Source organism: Nelumbo nucifera, chromosome 6, assembly GCF_055504915.1.
Source record: "Nelumbo nucifera cultivar China Antique chromosome 6, China Antique-T2T, whole genome shotgun sequence".
Classification (NCBI taxonomy): domain Eukaryota; kingdom Viridiplantae; phylum Streptophyta; class Magnoliopsida; order Proteales; family Nelumbonaceae; genus Nelumbo; species Nelumbo nucifera.
In genome coordinates, this window is record NC_142654.1 from 16,889,262 (window position 1) to 16,902,895 (window position 13,634).

General features: G+C 40.8%; 1 protein-coding gene across 2 annotated transcripts in view; it reads left to right on the plus strand.

Moving 5' to 3' along the window:
• Positions 1-11,594, plus strand: part of LOC104590533 (Tetratricopeptide repeat (TPR)-like superfamily protein) — a 77,800-nt gene extending 66,206 nt beyond the window's left edge. For both annotated transcript variants that reach the window (XM_010249246.3, XM_010249252.3), the window contains exons 26-28: positions 4-174; positions 10,576-10,697; positions 10,804-11,594. In XM_010249246.3, the coding sequence (XP_010247548.1) occupies positions 4-174; positions 10,576-10,697; positions 10,804-11,359 (849 nt within the window). In that variant the 3' untranslated portion in view covers positions 11,360-11,594. The remainder of the gene's footprint in view (positions 1-3; positions 175-10,575; positions 10,698-10,803) is intronic.
• The last annotated feature ends 2,040 nt before the right edge of the window (positions 11,595-13,634 follow it).

Here is a 13,634-nt window from a genome sequence, read left to right on the forward strand (position 1 = left end):
TAGAATTGTAGGAAACCATTGACAGAAGGCTCGATTACTTCTGCCCGCCTTCTCCAGGGAAGTGATGTAAGCTTGGATCCTCAAGGAAGCAATGAAGTGTTGTTTGATATATCTAGTTCAGTTTTGGAAGATTTCTACCATTATGAGAGATTGCACCTTGGAAAGTCAATTCAGGTTGACCCATTTCTTTCTTTATCTGATTATGAACATTATGCGCATGGATCCTGCATTGTCATTTTGTGTTTTGTGCTCGAACAGAATGGAATAGAAAAACAGGATTCAAGTCACCGGGTCCATATAGTTGGGACAAGGCTTAGATGATGATGATGTATTGAAATACCATATATGACACACAATTTTTGTCCAAATCTCATCCTAATTCAGGATCATTTGTAAACCCATCATTTCCATATCTGGATTATCTGCTAATGCAGACAACCACACACCAAAACAAATATAAAATACATGTACACATATATGGGATAAATTTGCAAATCCTTAAATAGACAAGATTTTTTATACAATTTCCAATTTGTTATCCCTCAACTCTGTACCCCAGGAGATTTGGCTTGCCTGGTAAGTTGTCCATAATGTTATCCAGACAAATCTAGGGTGGCAGCCCAGGAAGGCTGTCAAAACACATAAATAAACCTTGCTATTCATGTAACATGTTTAGGCTAATAGCCACTTGTCACATGCCAAAAGAAAGCCTTTTTGTTAGCACTTTAAGGAAGCTTAGTATAATTTGCAGTTCAGATTGGCTACATTATTGCACATGTTGCTGAAATAGGAAATATTGATTAGTGATTTTTTTTGTTCTTTAAGGAAGAAATGCACACTAAAAAGGCTTTTCTAGAAAACAACTTGATGAGAACAGCTCACTGGTTAGTAAAATATGGCTACTTCTACATAAAGAGCAGAACAATCCATTCTATTGGTTCCCTTCATACTTGCACCAAGTAAAACTAAGTTTTAATGGGTGCAGTCTGATTAACCCAGGGAATTTAGTCATAGGTGGAGCCTTCAGGGATCGTAATAGACTGATTATGGCATTATAGTATTATACCCTGGACCTATTGGCCAATGAGACTCAATGGGGTCTGAATTGCTAGCATTAAATCATTGGATTGAAGTTGAGAAGTTGTTAACTATAGAAAAATCACGGTGAAAGAAGTTCTTGAGTTGTAGTGGGCTTATAAGTAGTGACCCAGGTTCATGGCAGTACATAGATATATATTGAAATAAGTGTGACAATTGGTACATGAATTTATGTAGGCACAAAGATCAGCTAACAGTTTGGTGGATGCATTGGTCAAATAAGGGGTACAGGGACCAATTGTATTGGTGGATGACTACCACAGAATCTGATCTTGTGTTGTAGATAAAATTATGGGGATTGGTGGGTATGGGAGCAGATGCTACCTAGGGATAATAGGGACTGATTGTATTGGAGGATGATTGCTATGGAATATGATCCTTAGTGTTGTACATAGAATTATGGGGATTGATGGGTAAGTTGGTAGAGGCTACCTGGGGAAAATATGAGTGATTGACACATCTTCCTTGTATATAGATTTTATTCTGTTTCTTTTTTCTTTTTTTTTTTCAGTTGTGTGTACAACTTTTATCATTAGTTAACAAAAGTTGATTTTTTTTTTTTTCTGGATTAGTTATCGATTAGAAACCTTTATTAATTGAAGAGAATGAATCAGTGGAAGTAAAGAGAGAAAAGGGCACATCAAGTGAGGCCTGCCCCCTCCTATACTTGAATCAGTGCAACTCAATTCAGCCTTAATCCCAACTATTTGGTTGGCTACATGAATAGTGTCTTGCCTTAATCCCAACTATTTTTTTATTTGTCAGGGTTCAATCAACATACATGTTGGTGTTTGCTGATTGTGGCAAGAGTGCCAAACACGACACTCTTTTTTATTACATTCTTAATTATAAAAGTCCAAGGATTTCATGTTCTCATGAGGTAAGTTCTAACCTTATAGACCCTTGCTAGTGGCAAGAGAAAACCTCCATGGTGCTCTGAAATCTGAGTCCAATGGAGAGAGGCCGAAGTGTAGGATTGTTTCAGAAGGTAAACAGGTGGAAATCTGAGTTGAAGGTAGAGGCCAACCGATTTTTGTTTGATCTTGGAAGGGCTGGAGGTAGAAACCAGCTGAAAATTAGAGAAGACAGAAGGGCGACAGTAATTCTAAATGATGCAGCAGTTCTTGGTTGAAAGGTTTTATTAGATGGAGTTACTTATTCTGTAAGGAAGGTTGGAGGAACTCCCTAGAAATCCATAGGAAGAGATTTGAAGTAGAACTGAGAAGGAATGGAAAAGGCTGGTTAATTAGTGTCACTGAACTCTTTGATAAAAGGAGACAGTTGGTGTGCTTTCCAGAAGGGAAGGAGGGACAGGGCTGGTTGGAGGTTGCTAATAACAGGAATTTTTGTTGCATACTACTGATGGACTGTTAAAGGTGCAGGATGCAATTTTGGAGGTGTCCAGTGAGCATAAGCCCAAGACTCAGATAACAGTGGACAGAAATGAGGGAGTACTAGAAGTTCCAAAACAGAGGTCATCCTCTGGTGGAGAGATATTCGGCAGTTCGATGGAGGTTAAAAGATTCCTGTTTGAGGCGGAGAAAACTATTTGGGAGAGGAGAATGGTAATATCAGCTACAAAAGAGGTGAAGAACTGGAGGAAACTGCTGGACACAGTGGCCTGTAACTTAGGCACTTCGGCTAATTTAGCTTTGAAGCCATTCTCTGACAGGAAAGCTGTAATTGATGTTGGTGAAGAAGATTGGGACTTCACTATCTTTGAATCCGAACTGGGTTTGCTTCAGTTCCAGAAGTGGAAACCGTTCTGTAATGAAATGGAACAGCACTCGGGAAGCCTTTCACTTAAGTTATTTGGCCTTCCATTTCACTTGTGGAGTGAGCAAACTTGAAGAAACTGGTTACGTTGCTGGGAGGAACTGTGGTGGAGTTTAACCTTCAAGATCTTGTAGCTGCCGAGGTCAAGGTTGCGGGAGTGAAACCAGAAATGATACCCAGATCTGTTGAAGTGTTTTCAGAAGGTTGCTGGTATCAGGTGTGGCTAGTTTTGGAAGTGGAAGCGTCTCTTTGGGGAAGAGGTTCCAAGGTTGTAGATGCTGATGTGGCGGGCTGGTACACACGTGGCGTACACTCGGTGGTGAATAACAGGGGTGCGCAGAGAAGTCCCCATGGGGAAGCTGAAAAGTTAACTAAGGAAAACCAAATGTCAAGTAATCTTATTAAGGAAAAACTTTCAAAAAATTTCAAATTAACTGGTGAGAAGGTGGGCCGGTTTTCCTTTGCTGACGTGGCCAAAAGAAGGGGTGGGTCGGTCAATTAAAAGGGGTGCATGGGTGACTCCGAACCAAACAAGGTTAGACCCGGTTCTTTTGTGAAGGTTATAGCCGGCCCACGTGACTATTTAAGTGATCACGTGGGTAGGGGCTTGTCTCGTGTGACACTTGACCGAAAGAATGGTCTAGCTTCTTCCCTATCGAAGCCTGTTAGGGCTGGTTTTGACTAGACGTTGAAGATTGGCTCCAGATGCCAGTTGCAGTGGTCCGTGCGCTCAGAGGATGTTTTGCAAGGTGAAGAGCATTCTGTCTCAGGCTGGCGAACTCCAAGGAGTGCTCAAGCTAGTGCGTTTGCTGGGAAGGAAGCGGTTTTTGATCGGGTGGCTTGCAGTGTGGAGGGGGTTGATGAAGAAGATGAATTGGATGGCTCTACCAGTCTAGATAGTGTAAGGAAAGAGATCTGGCAGCTAGAAGAAGTGGAAGACACACTATACCTAGGGCGCCTCTTTTCGGAAGAAGCTCGAAATGAAGTCCTTGGTGAGAAGCCCCTAACCGTTGGAGAAGAGGAGGTCAAGTTAGCAGATTGAAAACAAGTGCATGGGGAAGGAAATCTGCTCTCAAAGACAGAAGCGCCTTTGCCGAACCAGTTTGCTAGGCAGGATGTATGTAAGGAAGGAATTGAGGCTTCCCAGTGGCAAAACAGGAATGCTTCAGCAAGGAGTAAACGGTTGGGTACAGAGAGTAGTCCATGTGATTTACAACAGAGAGGAAATTTACCAGCCCAGTTCCATTTCGAGGGTTTAGGACACACTCACAAACCAATACAGGGAGTGCCGAATTCCACTCTCAAACCCTGTAATACAGTTGTGTTACTAATGACTGTCTCTTGTTTGTAGTGCCAGATTCCATTCCCATTCCAGAGGATGAAGCTCGTGGTGGAGTAGAGGAAACAAAGGAGAGGAGTAGAAGTGGTGAGGGTAGGGGTAAAGGTGAAGGGGCAGAGGAAGGTAGAGATAGAGATACAAGACTTTGGGAAATTTTTAGGAGGTTGGTGGATAAGCTTGGGGAAAATAACACACGAAAGGAGAGGGCAGAAGTTTTAATTTCTGGGGTAGGAGGAGGTAAAGAAATAAATGAGGATGGGGGCTCTGAAGGGCGAGAGGTTACGAAGGTGGATAGTGAGGATACTGTGACAAATTTTGTGCGGAAATTGGGGTGCAAATTAAAAGACCGAAATGATCTCAAATTTATTTTGGAAAAAAAGGAGGGGGGTAAGGTGAGGAAGAAAAAATTGAATGAGGTTGAAAAATTGATGAGAGATTTTGGAGGGGACAAGAATGTTGGTATCAAGGGGGATAGAAGGAAAGGGGCAAAGTGTTGAGGCTTTGGGTTTGAAGGGAAAAGAATAACTCAGTAAAATGAAAATTGTCAGCTGGAATGTTAGAGGGTTGGGTAGTGCTTGGAAGAGGGCAGTAATTAAAGATGCAATAAAAAAGGTTAACCTGGATATAATTATGATTCAGGAGTCCAAGAGAGCAGAGTTTGATGCTAGGTGGGCTAGGAGTATATGGAGAACTAGGGGGGTTAGTTGGGCTATGGCACCTTCATGGGGATCTGCTGGGGGAATAATAACTTTATGGAAGAGTGAGGTGTGTATAGCAATGGAGGAATTAATAGGCCAATTCTCAGCTTTGAAATTTAAGCAGGTGGAGGATGGATATGAATGGGTGTTAACAAATGTCTATGGACCTAATGATTATAGAGAGAGGAGGAATCTTTGGGAAGAATTGGGGGATGTAAGGGGATTGTGGGATGGTCCGTGGTGTTTAGGAGGCGATTTTAATGTAATTAGGTTTTCGGAAGAAACAAATAATCCTTGACTAAGGGTGACCACAAGCATGAGGAAGTTTAATCAAATTGTGGAAAGCTTTGAACTTAAAGAAATCCTTTTGGCCCATAGTAGTTACACTTGGTCCAACTTACAAGTGAATCCCATTTGCTCTAAGTTGGATAGGTTCCTTTTTTCGGTGGATTGGGAGGAACATTGGGTAGCTTGGCCTCTAGAGCACTTCCAAGAGTAACTTCAGACCATTGGCCATCATGATTGGTGTGGAAGAGATGGGAAGCACAAGGCTTGCACCTTTCAGATTTGAGAATATGTGGCTTCTTCACCCGGATTTTATTAATAAAATCAAGGAGTGGTGGTTAGAGAGTGACCCTGTAGTCAAATGGAAAGGAATGAGGTTCCATAAGAAATTACAACTATTGAAGGGTAAAATCAAGGAATGGAACAACATAGAATTTGGGCGGTTGGAAGAGAGAAAGCAAACGGTAATTGATCAATTGGAAGATTTGGATGGGAAGGAGGGGAGGGGAGAGCTAACACAGGAGGACAAAGAACAGAGGTGGAATCTGCGGAAACAACTGGAGGATGAATTGTTCAAGGAGGAAATCAGTTAGAAACAAAAGCCAAAGGTGTAGATGGTTGAAGGAGGAAGATAGGAATACAAAATTTTTTCATTGTTTGGCAAGTGGGAGAAGGAAGAATTTTATTTCAAACTTGGAAATAGAGGGGATAGCCTTATCTGATTAGGGGGAGATTGCTATGGAGTTTGCTAACCACTTTAGGTCTATATACAGAAAACCCTTAAGTAATAGGGTTTGGATTGAGGGGATGGAATGGCCGAGGTTGTGATCAGAAGATAAGGAGTGGTTGGAGAGAAAATTTGAGGTGGAGAAGGTCAAGGAGGCATTATTCTCCATGGATAGATCAAATGCTCCGGGCCCAGATGGTTTTACAATGGCATTTTACTAGGATTGTTGGGAGGTCTTGAGGGAAGAGCTAATGTTAGTATTTGAAGAGTTCCACAGAAGAGGAGTGATTAACCCAGGGTTGAATTCCACATTTATTGCTTTGGTTCCCAAGAAGAGAGAGGCAACACATCCAAGGGATTATAGACCTATTAGCCTAGTGAACAGTCTATATAAGATCATTGTGAAGGTGTTGTCCCTTAGGATTAGACAGGTGCTCATTACCATCATCTCAAATAACCAAGGAGCTTTTGTGAGGGGCAGGCGAATCACTGATCAAATTCTTGTAGCAAATGAGAGTGTGGAGGACTTCAAGAGATGTAAGAAGAAGGGGGTAGTCTGTAAGCTAGATTTGGAAAAAGCTTATGACTTGGTAGACTAGTCCTTTTTGTTGGAGGTGATGACTAATTTTGGGTTCGGTGATAGATGGTGCAGATGGGTGTTGGGGTGTATTAGGTCTTGCCACTACTCTATTTTGGTGAACGGAACGGTGGTAGACTTCTTCCCAGCATTCAGGGGAATAAGACAATGAGACCCCCTTTCTCCTTTCTTGTTCACCTTGATTGCGGAAGTATTAGGGAGTCTAATCTCAAGGCAGATTCTAGAGGGCTAATTAAGGGTTGGAGAGTTGGCAAGGAGAGTATACCACTAACACACTTGTAGTTTGCAGATGATACGATTTTGTTTTGTGAGGGGGGGACATGAATTGGATTAGAAATGTGAAACTTACATTTCAACTATTTGAGCAAATGTCCAATCTGAAAGTTAATTTTGATAAAAGTTGTGTTGTAGGTGTGAATATGGGGGAAGTGAGATCCTTGAGTGTGCAAATATTTTGGGTTGTGGACTTTCGAATTGGCCTTTGATTTACCTCGGTCTTCCTCTAGGAGATAATCCTCAAAAAGGAAGTTTTTGGACTCCTGTAGTGGAGAGGTTTGAAAAGAGACTTGCTTCTTGGAAGAAAAACTACCTATCTCTTGGGGGAAGAATTACCTTAATCAGTTCTACCCTAGCTAATCTGCCCATCTATTATCTCTCAGTCTTTAAGGTACCTGCAGGGGTTGCTAGTAAGTTGGAAAAATTAATGAGGAACTTCTTGTGGGAACCGGGGGAAGAATAAAAGGATCATAGGGTTAGATGGGAGATGGTGTGTAGGAATAAGCAGGATGGAGGGCTAGGCATTGGGAATATTAGGAAGAGGAATTGGCTTTGCTAGGGAAATGGCTGTGGAGGTTTTCTATGGAGAGGGAGAAACTGTGGACGAAGATAATTTGTAGTATTCATGGGCTTGCAGAGAATGGTTGGGACTTTGGGATTCTAGCTATAGCTACAAGAGCATCACCTTGGAAATCCATCCAAGATGTTTTGCCTCTCTTCTCTCCTTGGATCAGGTATGATTTACACTCGGGTAATCTCATAAAGTTCTGGGAACATGTTTGGGTTGGGGAGACCCCTTTGAAAGAACAATTTCCGGCTCTATTTGCAATCTCCACCCTCAAAAATGAACCAATTTCCAGTTTCCTCGTTTCCTCAAACCCAAATTCCGAGTTTGCTTGGAACTTGGGTTTGAGAAGAGCACTCAGGGACACAGAACTGGTTAATCTTTCATCTCTTTTGTCCATTCTTGAGGGGATCTTCTTGGAACCCACAAAGACAGATAGTAAGATCTGGTCTTTGTCTCCCTTTGGATCCTTCACTTGTGCATCCTTCGTTAAAGTCCTGATACAGCCAGAAATTCCTTTTGGTCTGTCATTCTCTGTCAAGGAAGTGTGGTGTAAACCTATACCTCCGAGGGTTAGGAGCTTTTGTTGGGAAGTTTTCCTTGAAAGAATCAACGCAGGTGACCTACTTCAAGAAAAAGACCCAATAGCTGTTTATCTCCACACTGGTGTGTTTTATGCAAAGCTGCTGGTGAGTCTGGGTATCACTTACTAATATCTTGTGTTTTGGCAAAAAATATTTGGGATTGGTTTGCTTCTTTATTTGGGTGCAGGTGGACACCTCCAAATAGTCTGCAAAGCTTGTTTTCCTCTTCACCAATTGAATGCTCAACGAAAACATCAAGAATTATGTGGAGATGCGTGAGAGCTGCTGTTTGTTGGACACTATGGGAGGAAAGAAATGGAAGAATCTTCTTGGAAAAGGAGAGAGGCTTGGAAACTTTGGTAGAGTTTATTCATATAAGAGTAATACACTGGCTGAAGACAATGAAGGAGTTTACAGATTTTTCAACAAATGATATGCTAAGAAAGTGGAAAGAAGTTGCTAGCTAGGAAGAAGACTTTGAATCTCATGTGGAACCCTCCACCTCATGGTTTTGTCAAACTAAATTTTGATGGCAGTAGCATGGGGAATCCAGGGCCTTCGGGTATTGGGGGGGTCCCAAGGGATGAGAGAGGTAATGTAATAGCTATGTTCTCATGTCCAATTGGAGTGGGAGACTCCTTGAGGGCTGAGGTGTTAGCAGTGTTGGAAGGGGTACAAAGGGCCAAAGAAATTCAAGTCAAGAAACTGCTTATAGAAGGAGATTCTGTGATTGTTGTGAATTGGCTGAAAGAAGACACTTCCAAGATGTGGAGCTACAGCAATGAGAAAAGAAAATTCAAGTGGCTGATTAAGGATATGGAAGTCCAATGTACTTGGGTTAGGAGAAATGCTAACTCCTTTGCTGATGGATTGGCTAGGCAAGGAGTTTTTAGAAATTCTGGGTTTTGGGCTCAATTGTGAGGGTCTGAGTGTTTAAATCAGTTATACTTCTTTTCTGGGGAGTTAAGTATCTTAAGCTCCCCTTCCCTGTAACTTTTTTTCCTATTTTAATGAATTATGTGGTTATTGATCAAAAAAAAAGAGAGAGAGAAAACCTCCATGGTTTATCAAGAATTTAGGTGTCGTTTGGCAATTCTTTTTAGGAAGATCTTCCAACAGATTAGATGGCTAAAAGATGAATGAGCAAGGTTTTAAAAACTGACCTGGAAATGGAACTGTTTTGGCGGTCGGTTTCCGGGTCAGCAGTTCAACTGTCCGGGTCAAATGGTTCAAACGTTTTAACAATATATTTCATGCTACCCTTTGGATTGGAATATTAGGCTAAGATGGTAGATGAATATAAATGATGTTATGAGAAGGGGGATGAGAATGAAAGTGGGGAGAGAGCTCTGTCAGCTCAGAGAAGGAAAAAAAAAAAGAAGGCTGAGAGAAAGAAAGAGAATGGAAGAAAGGAGGAAAAGGCAGAGGTGTGGTGTCATGTACCGGTGATGACGACAGTGACCTGCAGCAGCAACAGTTCTCTCTCTTGCAGATCTGTCATCTTGTCTCTGAGATCTCTCTCAAAGATCTCATCTCTGAGATATCTCTGTCTCTCTCATATATGATATATCCCTTGGATCTCTCTCTCTCTCTCTCTCTCTCTCTCTCTTAGATCTCAGATCTGAGATCGATCTCGCTTCCCTCTATTTTATCTCTTTTTTTGTTTTTTTTTTTTAATTTTAAACAAGGTATATTAGACCGCAAACTGTTGTCTGGGTCGAACGGTTTAGCATTCAGACTGTCCAGGTCAATGGTTCATTGACCAATTCAACGGTTTTTAATAAAATAGCAGTTCATCACTAAAACGGAACCAGTACCTTGATCGGTTTCCGGACCGAACGGTCTGACCATCTGGGTCAGTGGCAGTTTTAAAACCATGTGAATGAGTTTAAAGATCTAGACGGTTTGGTAAGTATCCTGGTCTACCATGATCCACAGCTGTTTAAATGAAAGATTTTAAGTGCAGAAAGATAGGAACCTTCATATATTTTTGGCCATTTTGGGCTCTCATGAGCTTTTTAGGGTGCATAGGTCCTTTTGGCTTCATATCTTTCATTGCCAAACAGAGAGACCAAATTTTGGTTTTCCAAACTTTGAAAAGCCCGAATGACCACACAAAAAGACTTGTCAATGCCTTCCTAATTGCTTGTATTCTAACGGAAAATTGTGATATATGGTAGGGTACAACATTGATGTTGCTCATACATAGAACGCATTACCAATCCTGAACCTGCCTTATCTGATGCTCTGATAGACATTTTTAAATTCAGCCACACCATCCTTTCACATGGCTCACCTACGTAGCATATGTATGAATAAGAGAAGAGCATAGAGACTTTCTACTTGCAGCATAAATTGTCTTGAAGACCTGATGATGACTAAAATCCACCAAATATCTATGGGTCACTGAGAGAACAAAATGCAGTGAAGTTCTAGCCAGATTTTTCTATAGAATCCTTTGGAAAAAAGAAAAGAAAAATAAAATATGAAAGGGATGCTCATGACTATCCAATTGAGCCAAGCTTCAGTCATCATTGCTAAGAAAGCGAAGCTTGCTGATTATGATGCTTAGTACCATTTCTTTTTTGTATTTTATTTATTTATTTATTTTTGTATTTTCTTGATTCAGGGGCATCAGACTACTGTTGATTTCATCTTGATCTCCCAGTCACAAGTAAATAGTGTGAATCATGAGCCTGGATGGCAGTCAGATTCTACACAACTGTTTTCTCATTATGCATGCCTCTGCAGGTAAGACTTTGTATTGATGAATACTTTGGTTTTGGTTACAAAATTCTAAATTGAGCCTACATGCTGACTAATACTTCTTGATGTGTGTTTATCGTTTTTGGTCTAGCATTGCAAGCACAAGTCCTGTATGGTTTCTAATGGATGGGCCGAGGATTGTAAGCCATGACTTCTCCATCTCTTTTTGTGAAATTAGACTACGAATGACCATTCACAACTCATCAAATGCCGCTGTGTCTGTCCGGATTGACACTTCAGATGCTACATCAAGTACTGTTCGATTAAGTGATGTAGCTGCAGCATCTCAATATTCTGTTTCTTCTGGAAACCAAACAGGGTGGCGTGATGTATCTCTAGTGAATGACATTAAAATCACATCTGATGTCTCAAGTTCCCTAATTAGCAAGGCATCATCACCTGATGGCATAACTCCATTTGTTTGGTGTGCATCAAGCTCTACTCGTGTTGAACTTGAGTCCATGTCCACTACTGAAATTCCCCTACAGATTTGTGTTTTCTCTCCTGGGACATACAATCTGTCAAACTACCGAGTACACTGGGATCTTCGATTTCCTGAGGATAAAGCACTTGGAGACGGTTCACAACAATCCTCAGGGATAAGTCCAGGACATCCATTTTATCTTAACGTACTACAGTCCCCTTAGATACACCAATCTTACCAGCATATCTTAAATGCAATAGTTAATGTCAATGTTGTCGTCTTGTAAATTGTAATATTTGTTGGAAATTGTTGTGGGTTTTGTTGTTTTAACAGAATCAAACAACCCACGTTGAGTTCAATATAGACAGGATAGTTGAAGTCCATATTCTTTCTGTATTCTCGGACAATAAAATTAATCATGATAAATATGAAGTTTTCCCACAATTTGATAAGCATCATACAACTTGTATAGAATTTCAGAAGATGGTCTATTGATTCCATTTTAGAAAACAGATGATCAAGTTGGTATTTGTTTTGAGGGGAATTTACAAATATGTGTTTTTTCAACGTTTACCCATCCAGCCCAGATGGTTGAACCACTCCCAGAACCGGAGGAATAAGTGGTTCCCTTTCCAGGTTGGTTTTACTTGGATCTTATCCATATAGAGCAAGGTTTTAAAAACCAACCTGGAAACGGAACCACTTATTCCTCCGGTTCTGGGAATGGTTCAACCATCTGGGCTGGATGGGTCAAAATGGGTGAGCTCAATTTATATTGTATATTGCATAAAGTCCAAGCCATTAGATTGGAATTTTAGGTTAGGTTAGGAGAATATATAAGTCACATATTAGAGAGGAAAGAGCAAGGGGAAGAAAAAGAAAGGATAAGCTCTCTCACAGATTTCTCTATCCCCCTCCACCATCTTTATGTATCAATATGAGAGAGCACTGAAATATCTTGGCCATCCATAACATCAAAAATGATCTTCTAATAGCAGTTAATTAATCTCATCCATCCAAATGATGCGCCAATATTTTGTTTAATCTAACCTTCTAAATCATGTACCGTATCAACTCAAACATCTAAAGCTATTATCAGTGAATTATTAATCTCAACCATCCAAGTGATGGACTGATTTTAACAACAATGAATGTGTGGGACGATGGATCCTGCTCTGAAGAGTTGCAGAACCCTAAGGCTGTGTTTGCTTTGAAGGAAAAGGAAGTTGTGTCCCTCCACGCGTGTAAGGCGGTGAGAGTTCTGAGGTTCCTCTCTTAGATGTCTGAATCTCCTGATAGTCTGTAACGAAGAGAATGTTTAGAGTGAGATCTCAGTTATTTTTCTCCATGAAAGTTTAACCCTATTTTATGGTTGTTCTACTCTTCCGTACGTTCTTCGGGTGTCACATGAAAGAAGACACGATTAGAACGGAAATATCTTGCATCAGAAAGTATATTAGTTAGTTATGCCAAGTCAATATAGACAGTTATGGGAAAACAGGCACGAGAGAAAGAATTCAGATCTGTTTCTTACAGAGCATTCCTCGTACCAACCTCATAATCATAATATGTCTCAGCCTTGCGTCAGGAATATCTCTTGTATTTGTATGTTACTATTCGTAGGGAGATGTTTTCAATGCACGGTGAGATGTACTGTAAGGTCAGTGCTAGGAACGCTCTGTGAAGAGCTAATCCTGATTCCAAGTGAACTTGGTACTGAACTAGATATCTTTAGCAAGTCTTCATGCATCTAAAAGACTAAAACCGACAATCAAGGCCTTGGGTTTATTGCTTTTACCCCATCAAAATGTCATTTCATCTAATTCAAGGTGAGGCCCCGAGTCTCCTGAGACAGAGAGTTTGTGTGCAACAGAGAGTTTTCCAGTCAATTCAAAACCCCTCCCTGTCTGGGAGGGGTCTCTCTCTTGCATTGCCTGATGCAAGTTTCCCTCTTGCATCGCTTGATGCGAGTTTTTCCTCTGTTACGACAGGTTTTTGAAAGATAGGGTGTTTTTTTTGTTGTTTTATTTTTTTATTTTATTTTTTTTGTGTTTTCTTTTGTTGGTCGATTGTTGTCTTGTTCCTTTGGTTTCTCCCTGTAGGATTTACATACGGTGGTTTGATCTTTGTTCTGAGAAGTGGTTCATCCTCTTCGATTTGTTCTTCATTGGCTTTATTTTCATGAAGGCTGAAGATGTTGTTGTTACTAAAATCACTCTGAATGGTGACATCTGTTCTAGAAAGAAATTTGTGGATGCTTTACTGTCGACATTATGTTTGGGAGTATCCTCTTACTTGGGATGCTTTCTGGTGTGGTGTATTCCACTGAGTTGTTCTTCGGTGAGGAGGATTATTCTTTGTTCTGTCGTTTTTTTTTTCCGGTGCAGCCCAATCGTTTCCGTTCAGTCTCTGGCACTGTCCAGCATTTCAGTTATTGGAGGAACTCTTTTTTGGCACTTTTTTTGGACCATCTTCTTTTAGCGGGGACGTGGCATGTT